A 25893-nucleotide genomic window follows, 5' to 3' on the forward strand; every position below is an offset into this window, starting at 1 on the left:
TTCAGGCCTCCCAGGAACAGTTCAACTCCTTGCTATGGATGGCACAGATGACGCAGTAGTTCAGCTTCAGCTAGAGCTTGGCCAGCATGTCCAAATCAAATTAGGGAGACAAAGTGAGCTGGGAAAAGCAGGTTGAGAAATCACTTCCATTTTACTCTGCTTTTTCAACTATACGTCCTGGGTAAGTTCTTGAAACCTGTTAGTGCTGTTCATGATAAGGTTTGCTACAGGAGATGGAGATACCTCACTTTAAAGGGGACATATGTTTCTATCCTGCTTTCCTCTAGTATTCAGGCTCTGCTAATCTGCAAAATATGCAGTGAAGTCCAAAAAGTGGTTAGACCAGTAGTCTGGTCCCAAAATAAATATATCTTTTGACATACCCACCTGCGCTTTTTTTTTTTTTTTTTTTTTTGAGGGGGGAGTTTTTAAGCTTATTTGATCTTTCAAGGCAAACTTAAAACTAGAGAACATTTAGAAGCTTCATTGTACCTGGGATTTTCAGTTTAAACCAGAACATGCTAGCAAAACTCTGCTGAATTTAGGGCAGGTCTAGACAGTTTGTGTACTGCAATAATCCTGTGGGTTTATAAGGCAATATAAGTATAGCAGTGATTTAGTTACATCTGCATAGTTTATTTAGGTAAATTTGCCTAATGCATCCACACTAGTTGGTTGTACTGTTATAATATCTCACTTTCTAAACAGGTGGGATTACACTGGTACAAAAACTGAGGGTATACCAGTTCTTAAAGTTGTCTGAAGACTAAGTAATGAATAATCATATGCTGAAAAAAAATTTTTTTAATCATTTCCCAAAATCAGTCTTATCTCTTTTATAAAACTCTCTAAAAGTATTGTTAGGATGAGCAAAAGAGGTGGAAAAACACCTTTCTGCCCTCTGTCTCTATACCACATGAAAATTGACTTTTTGGCTTAACATTTTACTGAAAACCAGAGTCCTTATTATAACAAGCTACATGATGGAAAATAAAAAGTGAATCTTAAAATGTTAATTTTTGAATGACTTGCTCAGGATGCTTAAGGCTTTGGGATGCTTAAGGCTTTGTTTGTACATAGAATGGTTGGACTGGGAGAAACCTCGAGCGGTCATCTAGTCCAGTCCCCTGCACTCATGGCAAGTTTAAGTATTATCTAGAACGGAGATGGCCAAACTTACTGACCTTTTGAGCTGCATATGACAATCTTCAGAAGTTTGAGAGCTGGCATGCCCCTGCTAGGGCTCAGGGCTTCAGCACTTTGGGGAGGGGGTTGTTGGGACTTCAGCCCTGCAGGAGGTACCTGCCGGGGCTCGGGGCTTCATCCCTGTTTCTGCTGAAGCCATGAGCCCTGGCAGACATGCCCCACAGGGCTGAAGCCCCAAGACCCCCATCCCTGCTGGGCAGAAGCCAGAGGCGATATGTGGAGGGACACGTAGGGTCATGTGCTCCACCAGATTTTTGCCAGGGCTTGCTGGCCCTGCTTGGTCACATGGTACCACCCTGCATAGTAACTGCTGGAGCTGGCAAGCTGGGAGCTGCGGCCATGGGGCAAGGCAGTAGCAAGCTGCAGGGAGAGCTGCTGCTTTTGCTGCTGCCTCTCCCTGTGGAGCTAACACCTGGGAGCTGGAGGGAGGTGCTGCTGAGGGTAAGAGGGGGAGCATGCCTGGGGGGCCTGACTTAAGCTGTTGGAGAGGGGCAAAGCTTTAAATTGTGCTTCCCCACTCTCAGCAGGCATCTCTGGCAGAAGCCCTAAGCCCCACTGCACGGCAGAACCCCGAGCTCCCTCCCTGCCAGTCTGGCAGGCGGAGAATTGGGTGGTGGGGGGAGGAGGGGGCTCTACAAGCCTCACTTTAATTATAAATGAGCTGCATGCAGCTCATAAGCTGCAGATGGCTAGACCATCTCTGACAGGTGCTCTAAAAAAATCTCCAATGATGGAGATTCCACAACCACCATAGGCAATTTATTCCAGTGCTTAACCACTCTTGACAGGAAGTATTTCCTAATGTCCATCCTAAACCACCCTTGCTGCAACTTAAGCCCATTGCTTCTTGTCCTATCCTCAGAGCTTAAAGAAGACAGTTTTTCTCCCTCCTCCTTGTAACAAGCTTTCATGTACTTGAAAACTGTTATGTCCCCTCTCGATCTATCCTTCTCCAGAATAAACAAACCCAATTTTTTCAATCTTCCCTTATAGGTCATGTTTTCTAGACCTTTAATCATTTTTGTTGCTTTTTTCTGGACTTTCTCCAATTTGTCCACATCTTTCCTGAAATGTGGTGCCCAGAACTGGACACAGTGCTCCAATAGAGGCCATATCAGTGCAGAGTAGAGCAGAAGAATTATTTCTTGTATCTTGCTTACAACACTCTTGCTAATACATCCCAGAATGATGTGTTTTTATTTTTTTCCAAGTGTTACACTCTTTACTCATATTTAGTTTGTGATCCACTATGACTCCCTGATCCATTTCTGCAGTACTCCTTCTTAGGTAGTCATTTCTCAGTTTGTATGTGTGCAACTGATTGCTCCTTCCTAAGTGGAGTACTTTGCATTTCTCCACATTGAATTTCATCCTATTTACTTCAGACTGTTTCTCCAGTTTGTCCAGATCATTTTTGAATTTTAATCCTATCATCCAAAGCACTTGCAACCCCTCCCAGCTTGGTATTGTCCACAAACTTTAAGTGTACTCTCTATGCCATTATCTAAATGATTGATGAAGATTTTGAACAGAACTGGACCCAGAACTGATCCCTGTGGGACCCCACTCATTATGCTCTTCCAGCTTGATTGTGAATCACTGATAACTACTTTCTGGGAATGGTTTTCCAATCAATTATGCCCCCACCTTATAGTAGCTCCACCTAGGTTGTATTTCCCTAGCTTGTTTATGAGAAGGTCATGTGAGACAGTATCAAAAGTCTTGACTACACTTGCAAGTTAGGGTGCCCGGGGCTGCTTTAATGTGCTGTAACTCCTGAGGTGTCTACACTGGCAAGGCACGTAGAGCGCCTGGACTCTGCAGCTGGAGCGCTCCTGGTAATCCATGAGAAAGCATAAAGCTTGCTGAACCCCAGCTGAAACACCCAGACGTCAGTGTGGGTGAAGTGTTGCATTACTGTGCTGTGATTGGTCTCTGGAAACGTCCCATAATCCCCTGAAGTCAAGTGGCCACTCTTATCATTGTTTTGAACTCAGCTGTAAGCATGCGGATCCCTTTCAAAGCTCTGTTTCTGACAGCCGGTATGCTTATCTGCTCCGGGACAAAACAACCTTTACTGTGGAATGCTGCTGTTGTGAGTCTGTGTGAGAGAGAGGCGGGGGGGAGGGAAGGTCTGCTGCTGTCTGAACTTACAAGACAGCATGCTGACACACTCTCTGCCCCCAAAACACACTGTCTTTCCCCTCACATACACACAACACACTCCCTGTCACACTCCAGCCCTCCCCCGCAGTTGAAAAGCACATTGCAGCCACTTGCACACAATGCACTGCTCTTTGTGGCATTGCAAGAGCTGCTAATGTGGCCACGCCAGTGTGCTTGCAGCTGACAGTGTAAACACACGGCAGCGTTTTCCCTGCTGTGGTCTCCGAAGGCTGGTTTAACTCCCAGCGCTCTACATCTGCAAGTGTAGCCAAGCCCTTAGTAAAGTCAAGATATACCACATCTACTGCTTCCCCTCTATCTACCAAGCTTTGTTACCCTGTCAAAGAAAGCTATTAGGTTGGTTTGACATGATTTGTTCTTAACAAATCCATGCTGACTGTTAGCAAACGCCTAGAAGATGACAAGGTTATAAGTAATTGATTGCTTAAATATTTTCTTCATTATCTTTCTGGGTACTGAAGTTAAGCTGACTGATCTGTAATTCCCCGAGTTGTCCTTATTTCCCTTTCTATAGATTGCACTTTTGCCCTTTTCCTATCCTCTGGAATCTCTCCTGTTTTCCATGACTTGTTGAAGATAATCGCTAATGGATCAGTTATCTCCTCAGTCAGCTCCTTGAGTATTCTAGGATGTATTTCATCTATCCCTGGTGACCTGAAGACATCTAACCTGTCTTAAGTAATTTTTAACTTGTTCTTTCCCTGTTTTAGCCTCTGATCCTACCTCGTTTTCACTGGCATTCACTATGTTAGATGTCCAATCGCTACTAACCTTTAAATGAGGGAAAGAGGTGGTACATTGGCTCATGAATACATGCATTTTTCAGGTAGTATTTACCTTCCAGTTTTGGAATAGTCCAGTAATTATGGTGGGTTTCCAGTGTTCTTTGCGCAATATATTACAGAATTGCCCCAGGAGCAAGATAAGGGAAAGGAGGAGGCATGGCCAGAGTATTCTTATGTCCTGAATATATTATGACTTGCAGTGGCCCCATGGGCTAGCAATGTGGTGCATTTTAGGGAATCATATTTGTTCTCTAGCCTCTAGCCCCTGGTTTAAATGAAAACAGCAGCTTTATTTTTTACATCTGTTTCTTTTCCTAAGGGTCTTTTAAGTAGAAAACGTAACATTTTTGGAGACCCGGCAGCCTCTGAGCAGGGCAAATTGCCTCCTTTTGATCCCTGCAGTGAGCTCTGGGAGAAATATGGCTCTTTGACTTTACAGTTCTCTCAGAGCAAATGTCCGTGAGTTTAGTGCTGCTTCTTAGGGCTTGTGTACATGGGAACAGGCAAGAAAATTAATCTGAATTAACTAAAGGTGTTTGTTTGAAGATGATTCATTGAACCACATTAAATCCCCATGTGGATGCTGCTGTTCAGAATTAAAGTGGTGTTAATTCACTTGAATTCTGAATGAGGGTATTCACCAGGGATTTGCTGCAGTTCAATGTATCCACTTCAAATTCACACCATTAGTTAATGTGGATTAATTTTCCTGGATGTCACTGTGTAGTGTGACAAAGTTCCTCCTCTACCTTGGTGGGTCCTGCACGTATTGGCAGATTTGCACACCTCAGTGATCTTCCCCTCTGGTGGAACCCACAGTCTGGGTAAACTCCTCCTGTGTCTGATCAGGCATTGGGAGATTTGGGGGGAACCTGGGCCCACCCTCTACTCCGGGTTCCAGCCCAGGGCCCTGTGGATTGCAGCTGTCTATAGTGCCTCCTGTAACAGCTGCATGACAGCTACAACTCCCTGGGCTACTTCCCCATGGCCTCCTCCAAACACCTTTTTTATCCTCACCACAGAACCTTCCTCCTGGTGTCTGATAACACTTGTACTCCTCAATCCTCCAGCAGCACACCCTCTCACTCCCAGCTCCTCACATGCCCACCACAAACTGAAGTGAGCTCCTTTTTAAACCCAGGTGTCCTGATTAGCCTGCCTTGATTGGCTGCAGGTGTTCTAATCAGCCTGTCTGCCTTAATTGGTTCTAGCAGGTTCCTGATTACTCTAGTGCAGCCCCTGCTCTGGTCACTCAGGGAACAGAAAACTACTCATCCAGTGACCAGTATATTTGCCCTCTACCAGACTCCTGTACCCCACTGGTCTGGGTCTGTCACAGTAGATAAGCCCATAATAGAAAGGCCAGTATACACTACAAAATTTTCAGTATACCCCTATGGTGTCATTCCACATACAGCAAGCTTAAAACCAATCACGGGACATGAGACAAGGTCAGAGGTAAACAGGGTGGAGTTTTGTAGCCAATTGGCCAAAGCCATACATTACCATATTATTGAATCATTGGAGGGCCTGTCTACATTATAATTACATTTGAGCTGGGGATCCGGTTACAACACTGTTCCAGCTTGCAGTATAGAAGGGACTTTAACTGTATTCTGCAACATTGATTGCTTTATTCCCATTATGGAAGATTAATAAGATCTCATCTGGAGTACAGATGGAATTGTGTTGTAGCTAGATCCTCTGATTTCCTAGTAATTGTAACAGACAGATCCTTGCAGAACAGTAAAGATCAGAAATGTACCATGAATTTGTTATATGATTTAAAGTAATCTTTGTCCCATTCGGAGCCAGGAGCAAATCAGGTTATAACACAATTCAGGGTGAGTGCTCTTATAACTATTATCAATGCAAACATTTTGCTAATGTATGTATCCATCCCTTAATTTAAATATGAACAGCACTAGACCGAAGGCTTTCATTTCAGTGAAAGGGGCAATGAGATCAGTTTCTTTCTGGTACAGTCGCAAAACTCACCACCATCTTGCAGTCACTGTTGTCTTGGCTTTATTTTTTGTGAATGGTTTTATTGGTAACTATTGGTTTAAACCAAGGATCTTTATTTCTCAGTAACCTGCAAAATCCTGTGAAGTAGCCTATAGAGGAAGTGGCACTGTCCTGCTTCTTCATTCTTGTCTGCCTCTCTTTTCCAGCTACTTAGATCTCTCGCTGGTAGCTCTTTCTTGGCTTTGACTGTCTAATGCTTTTCACAGAAGATGCTGCAATTTATGGAGACCTGTGTGGTACTTCCTCAGAAGCAGGATGAAGCAGCCGAGCCTAGAAGGCATGATGGTCAAGCTTCTAAGCCACAAATGGCCCAATCATATTTGTTCTCTAGCCTGTTTGGATACCCCTGTGTAGAGGAGCGGACTTACCCCTGCGGTGCCTCCTTCTGGTGACTCCTGGGAATTAGCTCGGTTCTAGCTCTGGAGCACCCTCTGCAGGGTGGTGATCCTCCTGTCCTCTGGCACCCATATCCCTCCCTGGACCCGGTGCCCTTTTACCTGGGGTGCTGCCCTCTGGCAGTAACCTCTTTCTCTCAGCCTTAGGGTCTCCCCTCCCCAGGGAACCCCCACCCACTATCCCCACCTTGCCTCAGTATATGGCTACTGCCAGTCATTGTCTAGCCCCATGCCCTGGGGCAGACTGCAGTATCAGCCTACTCATCACTGGCAAGGTTGGGTTTGGACCTGCTGTCTTGGTCTACCCCTGGGCCTATCCCTGCAACACCCAGTACCTGTTGGCCTTATGCTAGGCCACAGCCTGGGGCTTTCCAGGCAGGAGCTCCCCAGCCCCTCTTTCTTTCCCCAGCCCTGCTTCACTCAGATACCTTCCTTGCAGCCAGGCCCTTCTCCCTCTACAGGCAGAGAAAGACTCCTGTCTGCCCCTGGCTTCTCTGCCTTTATAGGGCCAGCTGAGTCTGTTTGGGGTGTGGCCCCAGCTGCAGCCACTTTCCCCAATCAGCCCAGCCTAAAAGCTGCTTTCTCCAGCCACAGCCCCCTCCCAGGGCTGTTTTTACCCCTTCAGGGCAGGAGCAGGGGACCACCCTACTACACCATGGTTTAAATAAAAACAGCAGCTTTATTTTTTACATCCGTTTTTTTCTGATGGTCTTTTAAGCAGAAAACATAACATTTTGGAAGTCATGTATATATTTAAGTTTTAATTTGCCTTACTGGAAAATGATGCTATAGTAAAGGGTAACATAAGACCATCATAAGAATGTGCCCATATAAGGTACTATTATAATATGTATTGTAGATGGTTGATTTGACAAAAATATTGCACCCTATATCTGTTAAAGCTGCAAATGTTCAATGCTTCTTAATAGATTCCCATGTTAGTACACCAGAAATTGTAAAATCAGGCCGAAAAATGGCAGTTGTCTGTAGGTGTGAATTTTTTTTAACTGCTATTTGAATGAAACAGTCATCAAGAATTTCAACTTAACTGTTAAACTATAGAAGGATATTTGAGTAATGTTTCCTGATTCATGCATCCAGTCTCTTAAATGAGATGTCCTTTCTTTGTTCATTCCTTTTTTCCAAATAGAATCTTTATTTGGCCCTGAAATCTTTTTTATGCTAGATGTAGAATGTTTACTCGTCCGATTCAGCTACAAATATCTTTTTTTTTTTTTTAAATACTTTAACTGCATTCCAAGGACTTACTGGAGAAACAGCTATTGGCTGAACGCTTAAAGCATTCTGTGTTAGTCTGTGAAGCTTCTAACTGTAGTAGTGAGACAGCAGGCAGTTGCGTATATCAGTTGACCTTTGAATACCCTAGCCGGAAGTGAAAAGGTTCTGGCTTGTCAGCTGTACAAGATCTGGGTGCATGCAGGCAAACTCAAGATGGATGCCAAAATTGGTTAGTTCTTTTTTGTTTTAATATATATACATGAATTTAAAACTCTTTTATGAATCCTGAGGCTTTTAATTTGTTCAGAACACAAAAGTAGTTTCTTGTGGATCATTTATGTTTTGAGAGAGGATTTTCAGGACAATAAGCGCTTGTTTTTGGTCACAAAAACAACTATTGAAACTGTTCAGCCTTAAAAATAAGAACCTGTGATAGAAAAGACTTCAGAGAATTCAGCGATCAGCCTTTATTCACGGCATTTGCACTACAGGCAAAATGTAATCGGATGCGTTCTGCATGTGAGGCATGGATGCTAGCAGTACTATTTTTAGATGTGCCAGATGACAATTCATGCTTACCATATGTAGACAGCTGCACTTGCTTTAGATTAGGCCTAGAATACTTACATTGAAGGGCTGTAATTGTAGTTTACACAAGTGTAAATTTAAGCAAACACAATTAGCATAAGGAAGGATACTGTTTGGCGTGTCCCTGAGTATATTTATCTTTTGTGGGTATACTGTGTTAAAGCAGCAGGCTGTTTTCACTAATATACAGTTTGGATTTTCTAAATTACCTTCTTTTGGAGGTGTGGGGGAATTTAAAGCAGCTTTTACCTTTTATCAGTCACATGGACTAAAAGTTACAGTTCAATTTTGTAATTGTTTTACAACATTGAATTTTTTTGGAATGTTTACACTATTGCAAAACCGTATACATGTGGGACTAACATTGGGGCTTATATGGTAAGCCCCAATCATGCCTTCTCATTTTGAATGGGACAGGGCAGAGTGTATGTGGGGGAAATGTAAAATGGAAATACATTTCCAGGTCCAAATGAAGGAAGGGAGTAGATTGGTGACCTCAATCTTCAGTCATTAATGAAAAAAGTATTTTAAGTTAGGGCTCTAGTTTTTTTGGAAGACACTATACAAATGGACCCTCACAGACTATCCCAATTTTAGAATATCTCCCTTTCCAGTGAATGTTACTGGGAATTTTCATGATTGCTGAATTATTGCTATTACACTTGTTATAATTTTTAACTGTGCAGATGTAGTCCTTTACCACTGTTACAAACTGGCCCTATAAAGAGACAATGACACATTATTAATGCAGATCTTAAAATTAAAAAAAATCATGACAATGAAGCTTTGTACATATATATGAAAATTGTCAATATTTTTAGAAGTTTCAAAGCATAGAGTTCTTGTCTTTCCCACACCAGCTGATTAGTTCAAATCTTGTATTGAAATTATTTCATAATGTTGAAAGGAAGGCTTCAGTTCCAAAAAAGCTTATGCATGTGCACTTTTATGAATAATTCTATTGGCTTTAATGGGACTATGTATGGTAGTAAAGTTATGTCTACACAGGCATTAGCGGAATCTGGCCCTAAGGTAGCACATAATTATTTAAAGCTAGTGCATACAAATTTCCTTCAGATTATACATACCACCCAATGTTATTTCAACTGCTTATCATGTTCTGAATTAATATAGGGATTTGTTCTGGATTGTGGTTGTTTTGTAGTTAGAGTAAAATTCTTAAGGTAGACAAGATGCTGTTGTAGTGCTAAGCTCACATAAAGCTTAACACAACCAAATTCAGGCAGATAGACAGATGTCCCAGTGGTTTTAGAACAGATAATAAACATAGTAGTGTTTCACATTTTGAAAAGACTAGATAACTAGCTAATATTATTTATAATGCTAATAAAGCTTTTTTCTTTTACCCTCTTTTATATTGAGCTCTATATCTAATACATTTTATATAATCACTGTTGATGGAGAGGGAAATCAGTTGTGAAGTTAGGCAACTCAAAATTCTCCCATGACCGTTTCCCATTACATAGCATTGAGAAGTGTATAAAACCCAGTTAGATCAAATACTCCCGCATGCTACAGTGGAGGTTCTCACTAAATCTGTGATACTTCACTTAAAAATGCAGCAGACTCAAACCCAGAAAGAGGAAACTTGATATTTTAACCCAGTGACCAAAGATTTACCCAAAGAGCAATTAGTCTGAACAGTAATACTAAAAATGGCATCATGTGTTTCCATGGTTATATAGAAAATATATGTTCAGTTTACAAATAAACATTTTGCCCATCATTGGCCTGCAAATTTAGCTTTGATTGGAAATCAAACTGAGTTCTCTCAAGGTCCCTTCCAGCCCTACATTTCCATGATTGTTCCTAACTTTGCATCAACATCATCACCAGTAGAAAAGGTTATGCAAGCCCAATTATGCCTTCAGTTATATTTGTGTAACCAGCCCCATTGTCTTAAAATGCTGCCCTCAGTGATATATGTGCACTTGCCATCATTGGGTTTACACAGGTGTAGTGGTTTTGAATTCAGTAAACAATTCTTTTGCTTAGCCTCAAGAAAAACAGAATCTCTCTTTTAGCTGTTGGGTGCACAGAGGTACAGGAATAAAAGCAGTAAAAACTTGTCACTGATGTGAGCAAGTTTGGCTTGGAATGCTCACGAAGAGCAGATTAATTAAGATTTCATTTTGATGTAGTCTCTTTTCAGGGCAGAACTGCACTTGAATTTTAGCAAATGCATTTTGGGTAATTCCAACAATCCAGAGTTTAGTGTAAAACCAGTTCTAACTCTTCCCAGAATGTTTATTGTTTATAATTAGAAACTTCTAATAATGTAGAAATTTGAGGTACTGGGTTCAATTTTTTAAGATGTCATATTCAGATAAAACAAATACACACTTGTCGTGTGGATGTAAGAGGTCTTGTATTCTAATTTCAGTCCTTTTAACTTTTAGTTGTTGACCTCCTTTACTGGCGAGACATTAAGAAGACAGGAGTGGTGTTTGGTGCCAGCTTGTTCCTGCTGCTTTCGTTAACAGTATTCAGCATTGTGAGTGTGACAGCTTACATTGCCTTGGCCCTTCTTTCTGTGACGATCAGCTTCAGGATATACAAGGGAGTTATCCAGGCAATCCAAAAGTCCGATGAAGGCCACCCATTTAGGTGAGGTTTTTCTTTAATACCAAGTACATGTTTGTACAGATTCAGCTAACTGCATTTGAATATATATACGGTACCAGTGCATGGCAATGTAAAACAGCCTCAGTGCTGTACAATCTCTCTCAACTGTAGCTACTCTCAAACATGATTGGGATTTTCACAAAATAATTTCATAGAATGGACACAATAAAAGGTAAGGAAAATGAATTAAGACTGTCCGGCATAGTGTATTTCTTCAAAAAGGCAAGACAGACTCCAGTAGCACTGTAAAATGTTATATACCGTATATACTCGTTCATTAGCCCGTTCGTTTACAAGCTGACCCCCTAAGATGGTTACGTAAAAATAGCAAAAACTGTATGACTCTTTCATACGCCGACCATATATTTCAGGGGTTAGCAAACTTTGGCTCCCAATCCGTTAGGGTAAGCCTCATTGGCTGGGAACAGGGAGCTGAGGGGCTCCATGTCTGCAGATGCTCCAGGTAAACAAAATGACAGTGTATTAGATATTCAATTCAATGATTCCATAGAGTTTAAAATCATCAAATTTTGGTGTAGACCTGTTTATAAGCCGACCCCCCACTCTTTGATGTGTCACTTTTTTACCAAAAATATTCGGCTTATGAACGAGTATATGTGGTATTTATTTCAGTTTGGTTCATTGAACTTACTTACACATTAATACTTGATTCAGCACTTCAAGTATGCCCTGACATCAGGTACTAAACCACTGAAAATGTCATACTTGGATACCTGTAAAGCAATTTGTGGTTTGGTAAAGATTAGTAAATACAGCAGAAGGTATGTTCTGTTGCTAATTATTCACATTTTGTTATATACCTCTTTCTAAAATCGTTTCTTAATAGCTTGCTTAACTCTTACTATGCTAGCATGAATGTGCAATAATGCAGCAACATTCTAAGGGTACGTCCAGACTACCCGCCAGATCGGAGGGTAGCGATCGATCTATCGGGGATCGATATATCGCGTCTCGTCTAGACACGATATGTCAATCCCTGAACACGCTCCCATCGACTCCGGAACTCCACCAGGGCGAGAGGCAGAAGCGGAGTCGACGGGGGAGCCGCGGCCGTCGATCCCTCACCATGAGGATGGGAGGTAAGTCGAATAAGATACGTCGACTTCAGCTATGCTCTTCCCGTAGCTGAAGTAGCATATCTTACATCAACCCCCTGCTAGTGTAGACCAGGCCTTAATGAGGCCATTTGGTTGGATTATAAGAAATTGGTTAGATGCAATATCCGGGTTCATTGTGACCTGATCAGTGGATAAATCTGAAAACTTGGACTCTAATGAGGAAAACTGTAAACAATTAGGGTCAGTTTTGAAAACATGGATGACTGAGTTCATAGAAATCCCCAAGAGAATCAGTGATTAGCTTGTTAAATAATAACTGTACCCACTCCCAAGAATGTGGCATGGGCATAGTTCGTGTGGTGTAGAAAGTCAGGGAGCTTCACTATTACTGTTGGGTTCATATAGGCCATAGTAGTGCACCTGCTGTAGAATTATGTCTTTAGAGATGTAAATTTCACATTAATGCATTAAAATAATTATTAAGAGTGCATGTTTCTTAATCTCACAACCAGCCACACCATCCAGCAACTGCTTTCCTCCTCTCTATTCCAAAATATGGTTCAGTCTCCTTTTCTCCTCCTCAATTTTCCCAGTTTACTTTTCTTCAGCTGCTTTTTTTGTACTATTGCCAATTCTCTTTTCCAGATAACATTGATATGTGGTAGTTTTTAAAATCTCTCCTTCATGAGGACAGATGTAGCATTCCAGTGGAAGAGACTCTCAGGGTCAGTTCTCCCTTCCCTCCCTCCTTTCCATTCCTTCAAACCCAAAGCCAGAGAGGTTTGCTGAGGCAGCTGGTCTGTCCTCCCCTTTGGAATCTCCTCATCTGCACTCTGTAAATGCTTACAGAGGTGGCCAGTCCACACCACCCCCTAAAAGCCAACAGCTGCCTGCAATAGGCTTGTCCTTTAAATTAACATGGGTGAAAACTCTAAGAAGGGGTAATGTTACAGTGCAGACAGATCAAGAAAAATGCATCTGTTGCTATAGACATTAAAACCATAGACCCACAGCTGTGATAGCCTTCAGCAGAGCAATGCAAAATAGGATACTGGCCAGCCTTAAAGAAGCTGGTTTAAAAGGGAAAGCCTTTAAATTAAAGGAACAGTCTGCTGGCAGTTGGAGTACTGTGAATGTAGTTTCTCTGTTACTGGTTTTCAATAAGTACAAACTGGTTTACAATAAGTACATAGTAAAATCCACAACATTCTAAGATCTGACCTTTTCTTTCTGCCATACAGTGGATATTCTCATTCAGGCCCATTCTTATTCACTACAAACTGTTCCTCCCTGGCCTCTCCTCTCCCTGACAGTCCATACAAAATGCAGCTGCTGGGACCATGTTTCTAACTTATTGATCACACACCTCACCGTCAAGGCTCTGCATGACTCTGCCCCTCCTTCCTTATCCAAGGTTGTCTCTTGCTAGGCTCAGCTCTGCCAATATTAGCAGCCGTGAAGCCCCATTTGTCCACTTCTCCTCTGTTTCCCCCATCTCCCAGCACTGCTCACTTACCTTGGAATACCCTTTTTGAGTTGGTCCTTATGGCCCTTACCATCTCCTCTTTTAAGATCTACTTCTTCTAGAATGCCTACCAGCAATGAATAACATAAACGTCTTTGTTGTTCTAACATGCTGTGTGCTAGCTTCATTTATGACATCCCCTTTTCCCACCCTCAATCCATTCAGACTGATTGACCCACTATATTGCAGTTTGCCTGAACTTAGATTTCAAACTCCTCAGGGCAGGGAATCTGTCCTCTTTTGTTTGTAGTTTTGTGGGACACCTAGCACGTTTTTTGAGAATTGTAAAACAATAAATACTTTTTACAGTTAAATTATACTTAACACAACTGTATAAATACTATAAAATATCTCTCATAATTCTAATTACCTGTTAAATAAAATAGGTGTCTTAATGTGTAGAACAGAGCTAATTTGCCAGTCATGGGGCAGTGTAGAATTTGGTGCCATATTCCAGATAAGCAACATCTCCCTTCTGAGCCCTTACTGGACATGAAACTAAATTTTTAAAATGATAATTTTCTATTTAAAGAATCTAATACTGACCTAGCGACTCTGCTTATTAGTAGATGGAAAAGGTGGGATATGGAGTCGGGGATGGATGTGTGTGAGAACACCTTAACAAGATTACAGAATTTTAATCTTTCTGATTGGAAAATTCCTAGAACTTTCAGCTAGACATTAAGCAAAGAGAGGGAGATTGCAGGCAGAGTGGAGGAAGTCTGACCTGTCTCAAATTGCAGACCTTAACCTTTCACTTCCAAAAAGTGGGGTACTAAATCCTTTTGGACCAAACTCCTTGTCTAGAACATTAACAATCATTTGCTTAAAGAAATTCCATTTAGAAGACTTAGTAAAATGAAGAGTAACTTTATCCATGTCTTCGTGTTGATTATTGCTTAAAGGTGAGCTGCAAAGAATTTTTTTAATACTGCCTTTTCACATTTTTGCTGTATTAAAACAGGTCCTGACCCACTGTTTGAGAACCGCTGCTATAGAGTCTTCCAGAGCAGAGAAGACCTGATTTAGTAACGTAAAAACAAGCAGGTAAAGCTTGTGTCTCATGAATTATTCTTTCATTTTTCAGGGCTTACTTGGAGACTGATGTTGCTGTGTCTGAGGAGCTTGTCCAGAAGTACAGCAATGCTGCACTTGGCCACATTAATGGTACAGTAAAGGAGCTCAGACGTCTTTTCCTAGTCGATGACTTAGTTGATTCTCTGAAGGTAAATGATAAACCATTCAACATACAGCTGTAGATTTGACTTTCCTCAACAGGGCTTAAAAAGAGAGGTTTAAATTGAACCAGTGGTCAGATGTTAAAGGTATTTGGAATGTGTCTATTTCTTTAAAAATCTCAATTTGGGGGTAGCTGGGCAGAGTCTTAACTCCTTTTTATTTTTGTTTTTGGCTCACATGTCAGCACCAGTAAGTGGCCAGCATCTGGCCAATTGAATTTCTTGGTACAGTTTCTCATTCTGCTAATCTTAAATACCCAAAAGAACATTTATAGCTGTTCAGCTTGAGATTACCGAAAGCATCGATGAACATTACACTTCAAATGGCATTTGACATGAATTTTCTAATGTTGTACAAGGCTCCAACAATAATAGACTTGTAAATAGTTCCCTCAACCAACTGTTATATCCTTTCCCTCTGTGTCTGGGTCTACCTGTTGCAGTGCAGACTCCTGCAGTCCCAGGGAGAGGCTACATAATAACACTGTCATATAATTTAAATCCTTAGCAGCAGGTGGGTTTGACTCATGCCAGTATTTTTATAAAGATCCTGTGGTAGTTCTTCGAGTGCTGTCCCTGGGGGTGCTCCACTCTAGGTGGAGGTGCATCCTGGCGCCGTTGATTGATGATCTTCGGTAGCAGTGCCTGGTCGGGACGCACGTGCTCAGCTGCTGTCTCATGGTGTCGTTAGGGTCTGCTGGAGCGCATACGTCCTGCACCTCCCTCCGTTCCTTCTCAGCCATCCTCAGCTGAAGATGGGACTCGGGGCGGTGCTGATCCTCTTCTCTGATTTCTGAAAGAAACAATTACAAAGAACATAGAAATAGTTAGTTAGTAACATCCCAGTTGTTTCCCTTCCTTTACAATAGTTACTTAGTTTAAAAAAAAAAACAAAAAACTTTTCTCTTCAAGTTTGTCTCCCACTGAGACACTCTCCCCTGGCATTCCTAGCACAATAATGCCAGGGGCTTCAGAATTCAATAAATGTGCACCCTCTCAGGCAAAGAGGCAAGAAGCTCTGCAGCTGCCTATGGAGCAGGGCAGTAAACCCTCTCCCTCAGGCTCCCCTGCCAAGGCAGAACCAACTGGGAGCCAGGCTTCACCCTCTCACACGAAGAGACAGGAAGCCCTAATGTCTCCTCTCAGAGACGCTCAAAAGGATAAAGGATCTCCTGCAGGGTCTTTACCCTTGGTGCTGTCAGTGCCGAGAGCAGGCAACTCTGACCGCCCCTGCACTTCACAAGCAACTCACATGGGGCTCAAAAGCAGGGATCCGACTTCCTGCAGCGGGAAGCTCTCCTCGGCACCAGTCCCTCCGGCACCAGCAATGGACCTGGTGCCGGCAATGCGTTCCACCCCGGAGCAGATTCAGACTCCCTGCAAGGCTCTCACAAACAGCTCTTGGCTCCTGCAAAAGTGAAACTAAAATCACACTTCACGCTCTGCAGCACACCGGCCTAGGGAGAAGCAACAATTCCTGCATCAGCAGGATATCTCTGTGGCCCCTGAGCCTGACTCTCCGCTCCTAGACATGGAGCACTCACTGTTTGAACAGCAGCTCTCATCACCTGACCTGTATACTTTCACTGATAGTGAGAACCCCACACAGCAGCAGGCAGAGTTCTCCTTGCCTGAGTCTTCCCCTCCACCAGAGCCATACATACCCCAAGACATGGGGCAGCATAAGAATCAGCCTCAGTTTCCCTACTTTGTCCCCCAGTGGCTGGGACCCAACTTTTCCTACCCGGTGCCCTGGCCTCAGTGGTACCCATGTTCGGCTCCTGCCACCGCTCCCCCTTCTGCCCCTTCTTCCGGACCTACGCCTATATCCCCAGCTCCATCAACATCTAGAGCTCCTGAATCCCCTACTGAAGAGGGGGCTTTACCAGCTCCTGCCTCGCCATCAGCCACAGACGATGTCCTCATGCCTCCACCTCCACAAAATGTGAACGACTTTAAGCAATCCCAGGAACTTTTCAAGAGAATGGCACTCATCCAGGACATCCCTTTGGAGGAAGTCCAGGAGACTTCTCAAAATCTTCCAACCCTCTGCACCCTCAAAGATAGCACTACCCATAAACAAAGCTCTCCTAGAACCAGCTGATACTCTCTGGTAGACCCCTGCCTCCATTCCACCAACATGCAAGAAAGCTGAACATAAATACTACATGCCCTCGAGAGACGTCAATTTCTTATTTTCCCACCCACAACCTAATTCTATTGTGATGGATGCAGCGACACAGAAAAAAGCAGCCACGCTACCGGCCCACTCCGCAGGACACGGACCTCAAACGCCTTGATCTCCTGGACCGCAAGGTTTATATCTCTTCTACTTTACAATTTAGAATTGCAAATTATTCCACCCTTCTTGCAAGCTATGACCATGACAACTACAACAAGCTCTTTGATTTGCCTCCCATATACCAGAGGACAGGAAAGTGGACTTCAGGTTAGTCCTCGTCAAAGGTCAGTTGTTGTCTAGGATGGCACTACAAGCGTCCATGAACATGGCTAATCCAGCAGCCCGCACCACTGCCAGTGCAGTGTGATGCACCGGTCTTCCTGGCTCTCGGCATCGGGTATCCTCAAAGATTTGCAGTCATAGAATCATAGATTTTAAGGTCAGAAGGGACCATTATGATCATCTAGTCTGACCTCCTGCACAATGCAGGCCACAGAATCTCACCTACCCACTCCTGTATCAAACCTGTGTCTGAGCCACTGAAGTCCTCAAATCATGGTTTAAAGACTTCAAGGGGCAGAGAATCTTCCAGCAAGTGACCCGTGCCCCATGCTGCAGGGGAAGGCGAAAACCCCCCAGGGCTTCTGCCAATCTGCCCTGGAGAAAAATTCCTTCCCGACCCCAAATATGGTGATCAGCTAAACCCTGAACATGTGGGCAAGACTCTCCAGCCAGACACCCAGGAAAGAATTCTCTGTAGTAACTCAGATCCCACCCCATCTAACATCCCATCACAAGTCATTGGGCATATTTACCGCTATTAGTCAAAGACGAATTAATTGCCAAAATTAAGTTATCCCATTATACGATCCCCTCCATAAACTTATCATGCTTAGTCTTGAAGCCAGATATGTCTTTTGCCCCCACTAGTCCCCTTGGAAGGCTGTTCCAGAACTTCTCTCCTCCAATGGTTAGAAACCTTCATCTAATTTCAAGTCTAAACTTTCTGATAGCCAGTTTATATCCATTTGTTCTTGTGTCCACACTGGTACTGAGCTTAAATAATTCCTCTCCATCCCTGGTGTTTATTCCTCTGATATATTTATAGAGAGCAATCATATCTCCCCTCAGCCTTCTTTTGGTTAGGCTAAACAAGCCAAGCTCTTTGAGTCTCCTTTCATAAGACAGGTTTTCCATTCCTCGGATCATCCTAGTAGCCCTTCTCTGAACCTGTTCCAGTTTGAATTCATCCTTCTTAAACATGGGAGACCAGAACTGCACACAGTATTCCAGATGAGGTCTCACCAGTGCCTTGTATAACGGTACTAACACCGCCTTATCTCTACTGGAAATACCTCGCCTAATGCATCCGAAGACCGCATTAGCTTTTTTCACGGCCATATCACATTGGCGGCAGTCCAAAGTGGAGGATCTCCCCTTTGACAAAGATCATCGTTTTTTCTGGAAAAGAGTTTAAGTCCTTCACACTATGAAAGACTCTAGAGCCACTGTGCGCACATTGTGGATATACCCATTCATCCCCAGGAGACCACAGTATCAACCTTATCAGAGGCCCAGCGCACAACAATATCATCGATCCCAGTCCAGACCGTATGACACTGGGAGAAACCGCAACATACCTCCTAGGCGCAGGCAAAACCAGGCACAACCAACTACTTCCCGCCATCGGGTAACAAACAACAATTTTGAAGTGCTGGTTGGGGGTCTGCGCAACCACCCCTTGACTCCGCCACCTATTTGCCCATTTGGCTACTGGCTCCAGGCTTTCACCATGTGTGGCAACAGATCACACAGGACATTTGGGTCCTGGAAATAGCTCAGTCAGGTTACTCCATCCTTTTCCTATCTTCTCCGCCCACCCTTTTCCCTTCCCCGTCCCTCTTCAGGGACCCCTCTCACAAGCACCTTCTCTGCGTGGAGGTCACTCATCTTCTCCACCTAGGTGCAGTTGAACATGTACCGACGCAACATTGGGGAAAAGGATTCTACTCCCACTACTTTCTAACCCAAAAGAAAGGCGGGGAGGTGGGGTAGAGACCTATATTGGACCTGCACCGACTGAACAAGTTTGTACCTGTACAAAAATTCAAGATGGTCACATTGGGCACAATAATACCCACGCAAGAACAAGGGGACTGGTTCACAGCCATGCCCTACAAGATACCTATTTCCATATATCCATTCATCCAGCACACAGACGCTTCCTGCGATTCCTCACTATTACGCATCTCATAAGCACGATCTCTGTTCACCCCAGAATACAGGCATGGACCTGCCTTCAGCTTCTTGGTCACAGGGCAGCCACCACTTTCATGGCCAAATATTACACACTGCACATTCTCCACCTTTTTGGTCGTCCAATGATGTGGGGTAATATTTGGAAAGGATTTACTCAGGACATCGAGTGGGTGGGTCCTTACCCCATTGTGAGTTGCCTCTCCTTGGTAGTGGACCAGCTTCAGCTACCTGGCAAATTGAAATGAGTGCATGCCAATCAGCTCAAAACATGTTTCTCCCTATGTTTCTGGTCATGGCGTCGTGGGCCTTGGTTGTGGACCAGCCACCTGCCTGGACCATCCGGGTTTCCAGCTGGCCATGGGATTATCCGAATAATCATAATTATGAGGAAGAGAGATACCTCCAAAGGCTCTCCCTGGATCTAGCTGCTGATGGGGCCCGAGCCATAGTGTGGCAGAAGGCTGGAGGGGAGGTGCCTTGGAGACAATGCATAGTCTGGATAGACACAGCAGGGCCACAGCAAAATACTTGGTGGATGGCCCCAAGCCTCTCATGGATTCCATTGGGACAAATGGCGGTCCTCCTGTGGGGGCCTGGAGTGGAAGTGGAATGGGAAATCCTTTGGCAAGCAGTAGCAATTACTAGTCTTGCGGCATAATGTTGTTGTAACCAGGCAAACAACATCCATGATGAAAGCCAGGGAGGGCTGTAATGGGACAACTAATAATTTAGGGAGTGTTCATCTGTGCCTCAGTTTCCCCAATAGACGCATGTGTGGTGTTCTTTTTTTTTTCCCTCTTGCTTTGTTAAGAGGACAAAGCAGTAATAACGAGAGCCCAGGAACACCCCAAACAGGAATGGTGGGACCACTCTTGCTGCTTCGGGCCTGCAAAATTTGTCAAGGCAAAACAACACATCTCTATGGGAATCCTTGAGTCTCCACTTTTTTTGGCCTCCTTTGTTAATTTTACCAGTGTCCAAAATTGCCCTGGTAAAAGAAAAGGTCAGTTATCCATTGGGGAGGGGGGCATTTGCGGCTTAGCATCCTAGGAGAGTGGCATCACGTATTATCTGGGATTGGGTGGTCCATCGCGACGTGTGGGAGGTGGCTCCCTCCAATGACATGGCTAAGCGGTATGTGCGGACTACATCTTCTATCAGCACATATGGCTTGCAGAGGGAAACACTTGGCAGCTGTGACCTATGGAGCCCCCTCAAATGGTGTGTAAAGAGAAGGCAGTGCCAGGCCGCTTTTATGAGGTGAGTCAACACATCTGTTGGTTGGGGAGGCATTGGAATATGCCCTCAGTGCAGCACATGTGTTTACCAATACCTCTGCTTGTGTTTGGAGAACCACCAACCCCAGAATGCCTTTCAATTTGCTGTTAAGATCACAAACACAATTTTTTTCAGTTCATTGGCACTGTGCAGTGCATTCTGCAACAGACTGTTAACGTTTCTAACTATGTTGTGTTTAATTTTTCATGGATAACACCCAATGTGTTTCTCCCGTTGGCTCACACCCGATAGCAACTTTCTATATTCCAGACGGATACCTCCTCCTTCACAGTGTTAAAACACACCTTTAACTTGGAGAAAGCTGCCTTTGCCACAGCCATCTGGATGGGGCATCTGTGTCAACAGGGGAATGTGTTATGCTGTGTTATTAATGAAGCCAGAAGTGTATTGGCTAGTGTATGCAATAGTTGCTATTTTAACAGTCTTGTGTATGCTGTATTGTTGTTTAGGTAGAAGACCAAGAGTAACCCTTGCCACCATATCGGGAAGAAGGTGGAAACCTAAGTGGTGACCCTCCCAACAAAATGTTGATTCAGGGTCAAGGGGGGGATTGTCACACCCCAAGCCTCCCTCCCTCAGGGAATCCCCTGGGAAGGCAGATCAGCACTGTATATTGCTAATGCTGTTGCTAGCATCACAAATAATTTTGGGGAGGGTCAAAGGTGTGTGAGTGGGGAGTGGAAGATTCTTTTGCAGGTTGTGAGAGGCCAAGAGGGGGAAAGAGGAAGAGAGCAGAGAACAGGTTAACTCGGCACCTCAGCTAGCTCTGTGTGAGAATAAGAGGCTGGCCCCAGCTCAAGGTCATGGGCTCAAGAAATCAGCAGCTGCCCAGCCATGAGAAGAGAAGAACTAAGTTGAGCAGAGATAACAGCAAGAACAGTGAGAGCGAATGAAACAGCAACAGCAAAGGCCAACAGAAGGGAAAACAGTCTCTGGAGCCGGGATGTTTTGGGAAACCAGGGAGGCCACAGCAAGCCTGTTTGGACTGGTACAAAGAGCACCAGGAACAGAGGGCCCCCCCCACCCCCCCAAGGAGCCCAGGATTTAAAAACCCTCCTGAGAGCTGAAGCAACTCAGAGAGCACAGCAGATCCCTGGACGGCCTGGGCCCAGGACAGCACTTCCATCCACCTTCTCCCCTCCTTCCCCCTTCTTCTGACATTACACCCAGACTTGTCCAGTCTGGGTTGTGCGTGTGTGAGTATGAAAGTGGGTTAGGGCTTAGAGTATTAACGTTTTCTTTCTCCCCCTGAGTGACGTGGGAGCATTCCCAGCACTCTCTGCTGTTATTTCATTATTTTATCAATAAAGCCTTAAAATGTAGATACTTGGTGTGCCTCGTCATCTCCTCCCCAAAAAGATCCTGTGGCCCCAGCCTGATCAACTGTGGCCCTAAGCAGTTTGTTAACGAAAATCTGTCACAAGATGCCTTCAGGGTTGACTCAACGCCAACTACAAACCCAGCAGACACAGTTTCTGCATAACACTGACTCCGCCACCAAACGTATTGGCCTCCCTACATTGGCAAAACCAGAGAACCTATGCAGGGGTGTTCCCTTCCATCCACATTCCCCAGTACTCATGCTGACCACGGATACTTCCCAGATAGATTACGGAGCGCACTTAGGCGAACACAAGGCACAGGGCTGCTGGTCCCTATCAGAGATGCGTCTGCACATCAATCTCCTAGAACTCAGAGACATCAGGCAGGGAGGAGCACGATCTCACTCTCTATGCACAGAAGCCATTAAACTATGGAATTGGTGTGTACAACATCACATAAAAGTCACCACTTCCTACCTGCCTGCATGTCACAACACTACCGTTTACACACTCAGCAGACACTTCTCCGAGGAACACGAATGGGAATTACATCCCACAATATTTTGACAGCTCTCCTCCCACTGGGGCACTCTCAGTAGACCTGTTTGCCTCAAAACCGCAAATGCCATCTATTTTGCTCCAGAGCAGGACTCAGAAATGCATCTCTAGGGGATGCATTCCTCATTCCTTGGAACAACTCCCTCATGTACGCTTTTCCACCGATTCCACTGATACACAGGGTTCTACGCAACATCACAGAGGACAAGGCCCGGGTCATACTTATTGCCCCAGCTTGGCCCAAGCAGACATGGTATCCTTACCTGCTACGCATGTCCATCCATCCTCCCCGGACTCTTCCCAACAGACCAGCTCTCCTCTCCCAGAACTGCGATCTGCTTCTTCATCCACACCTCCGGAAACTCCATCTGACGGCATGGTTCCTTCATGGTTTCAATCCCACGAATTATCCTGCTCGGAACAGGTCCAAGACGTCCTGCACAGTAGAAGGGACTCCACTCCTAAGACTTACCTGCAAAAGTGGAAACGCTTCTCCATCTGCTGCTTCCACAGATGCCTAATATCCCAGACTGCAACCATCCCTGACATCTTATGCTATCTTTTTTAACTAAAACAGGATGGGCTTTCGCTCAGTTCTGTCAGAGTACACCTCGCGGCCCTTACCACCTTCCATGACACTCAGGACGGCTATTCACTTTTCGCCCACCCCACCATGAAACGCTTTCTCACGGGCTTGCAAAATCTCTACCTTGAGATTCATTCACCAGTAGCCTCCTGGAGTCTCAACCTAGTTCTCCGCGCTCTTATGAAACCCCCCTTTGAGCCCCTGGCCACCTCATCCCTGCTCCATATGTCCATGAAAGTGGCTTTCTTGGTTGCCATAACGTCAACAAGAAGAGTTGGTGAAATAAGTGCCCTGATGGTCTACCCTCCCTACACCATTTTCTCTAAAGACAAGGTTACTATACCCGCCCCAAATTCTTCCCCAAGGTGGTGTCTACCTTCCACCTTAACTAGTCAATACACTTACCTGTATTCCATCCAAGCCTCACACGACTGCTGCGTTACATACCCTTGACGTCCGACGGGCTCTTACATTCTATCTTGACAGAACTAAACCATTTCATGAATCCCCTAGGCTATTTGTTTCTACTACCGAGAGATCAAAGGGTGACACTTTCTCTAAGCAAAGACTCCCCAAGTGGATCTCAGCCTGCATCAGATCGTGCTATCAGACCAGAATGTTCAACCACGAGAGGGTATTAGGACTCCTTTTACCAGAGCAATGCCAACATCCATTGCCTTCCTCCACAACGTACCTGTTACAGATATATGCAAGGCGGCCACATGGACATCTGACCACGCATTTGCCAAACATTATGCTATCACACGGGATACCACGGCAGACACCATAGTCGGCTTTACGGTACTGTCTACTGTTGTCCCTCACACAACTCCAAAATCTCACCAACCATAGTGGGTACTGCTTCACATTCACCTAGAGTGGAGCACCCACAGGGACAGCACTCAAAGAAGAAGAGAAAGTTATTCACTTTGCAGTAACTGAGGTTCTTTGAGATGTGTGTCCCTGTGGGTGCTCCACTACCCACCCTCCTCCCCTCTACTTTGGAGTACTAATAAGACAACCCTATGGTAGAGAAGAAACAGAGGGGGGTGCGGGACACGCGCGCTCAGGCAGACCCTAACGATGCCATGAAATAGCAGCTTAAGGCGTGCGTCCTGACCAGGCACTGCTACCAAAGATCACCAATCAATGGCGCTGGGATGCACTGTCACCTAGAGTGGAGCACCCACAGGGGGACACATCTCGAAGAACCTCAGTTACTGCAAGGTGAGTAACTTTCTCGTTCTCATTTCTTGCACTTCCCATTTCTATTTACCTGGTTTCTGTTGTTACAGTAGTCCTCTGGTGAGGTGGTCTAAACAGATCTGTTACTACTTCTGCGTGAGTTTCTGCAGTAACTATATTCTGACTGCTGCCCCTCCATCTCAATCCTCACACTTAGTGATCCTCTGGGGGAAGAGTACACCACTTCCACAATCAATAAGAGGGAACTGAACTATAGACCACAGGTTGAAAGCCACCCCTTACACATAGTCTGCAGACCACTGTTCTAGCCAATTGAACATCTGTGAAATGACCAAAGTTATATTTTGATATATAATCAATTACCTTTTAAATTTCCCTTTTAAAAAAAGCAAATTCTCTCCACATATTGTATGCTCTTATAGTTAGCTATTTGTGAGGCATGTTTTAGCCTTAGATTTACGAGGTAGATTTAAAGACTCTTTTGGCCAGGACTAAAATCTTGTGGATTTGCCTAAGGAATTAAATACATCATCGAAAAACTTAATCACAAAGGGCTTTTGTCTGGCAAAAAGGTTTTAATAATTAAGGTGCTCCTTAAGGTGCAAGCCCTCATTTGTGATATGAGAATTTACACACCAACTGCTTGTGATGTCATAAACAAAGAATTAGGCCATCGGTTAAGGGAAAAGAATGGACAGCCAAACTGTTCTGGAAGATCTGCCTTTCATTCAGTCATTATTATTGAATGCAAGAAAAGAGAAAGTTCCTTCCAAATAAATATTCCAGTTGCTCTTTAAATAGCTTGGTTTGTGAGCTTCAGGAAAGCTGCTGTTTATCCTCCTAAACTATTATTTATTTTTCTTCAATTTCTTTTGACATCTAAATAATATTGAAAGAGGCTTATTTGTCTTGGAGGAAAGCTTTAATCTACTTAAACCTAATGCATTTTTTTATTGTATGGTAGTTGGATGCAGGCTTTGTATGAAATCAATAAACTGGAAAGTCAGCTTACAAAATTTCATGGCTCTGAATTAGTTTCTGTTGTAGGAAAACTTTAAGATATTGAGGTTTTATGCCTAATAAGGGCCCTGGTGAACAAATGACATTGGCTTATCTATTTAAATAAACATCTTGGGTGTAGAAAATTACATTTATGCTTTTACATAATATTCCATATTACTGAATTTGAAAGTAGAACAGGAGAATAGTCTAGTTTATCATATGTACTTATGCTAACAGTGAAATCTAGGTGTAATCATTTCTGAGATGTTTTGATTTAAACAGTGATGGTTTAAAATGGCATCTAAAATATTTGTACTGTATATGGTCAAGTTCAAAGGAATTATTTCAATTATAACTTCAAAGAATAGCTTTGTACAGTACTTGCCAGGAAAAGCCAAGGAAGGGAACTTTATTGTATTGGGTGTATGGTTATATAGTGATTCATCCAAAACTCATGTGATAAAAAACATTTCTGTTAGGACATGAATACTGTGGAGCCATGTTGTTACTTGAGTGATGGAGCCCATTACTTTAATTGAACTAGCTCATAGTAAAACAACTTG

General features: G+C 43.8%; 2 protein-coding genes across 6 annotated transcripts in view; one reads left to right on the plus strand and one right to left on the minus strand.

Annotated features, from left to right (window-relative positions):
* RTN4 (reticulon 4) overlaps positions 1-25893 on the plus strand; it is a 124349-nt gene that overhangs the window by 91323 nt on the left and 7133 nt on the right. For 4 of the 5 annotated variants that reach the window (XM_039531368.1, XM_039531369.1, XM_039531370.1 and 1 more), the window contains 2 exons: positions 10849-11056; positions 14766-14904. In XM_039531368.1, the coding sequence (XP_039387302.1) occupies positions 10849-11056; positions 14766-14904 (347 nt within the window). Of the gene's footprint in view, positions 1-7894; positions 8070-10848; positions 11057-14765; positions 14905-25893 lie in introns of those variants that run through there. The other variant, XM_039531372.1, reaches the window with a different exon arrangement.
* EML6 (EMAP like 6) overlaps positions 15314-25893 on the minus strand; it is a 374873-nt gene continuing 364293 nt past the window's right edge. The window contains exon 42 of the mRNA XM_039531367.1: positions 15314-15709. Within this exon, the coding sequence (XP_039387301.1) occupies positions 15652-15709 (58 nt within the window). The 3' untranslated portion in view covers positions 15314-15651. The remainder of the gene's footprint in view (positions 15710-25893) is intronic.

The sequence above is a fragment of the Mauremys reevesii genome, linkage group 3 (assembly GCF_016161935.1).
Source record: "Mauremys reevesii isolate NIE-2019 linkage group 3, ASM1616193v1, whole genome shotgun sequence".
Classification (NCBI taxonomy): domain Eukaryota; kingdom Metazoa; phylum Chordata; order Testudines; family Geoemydidae; genus Mauremys; species Mauremys reevesii.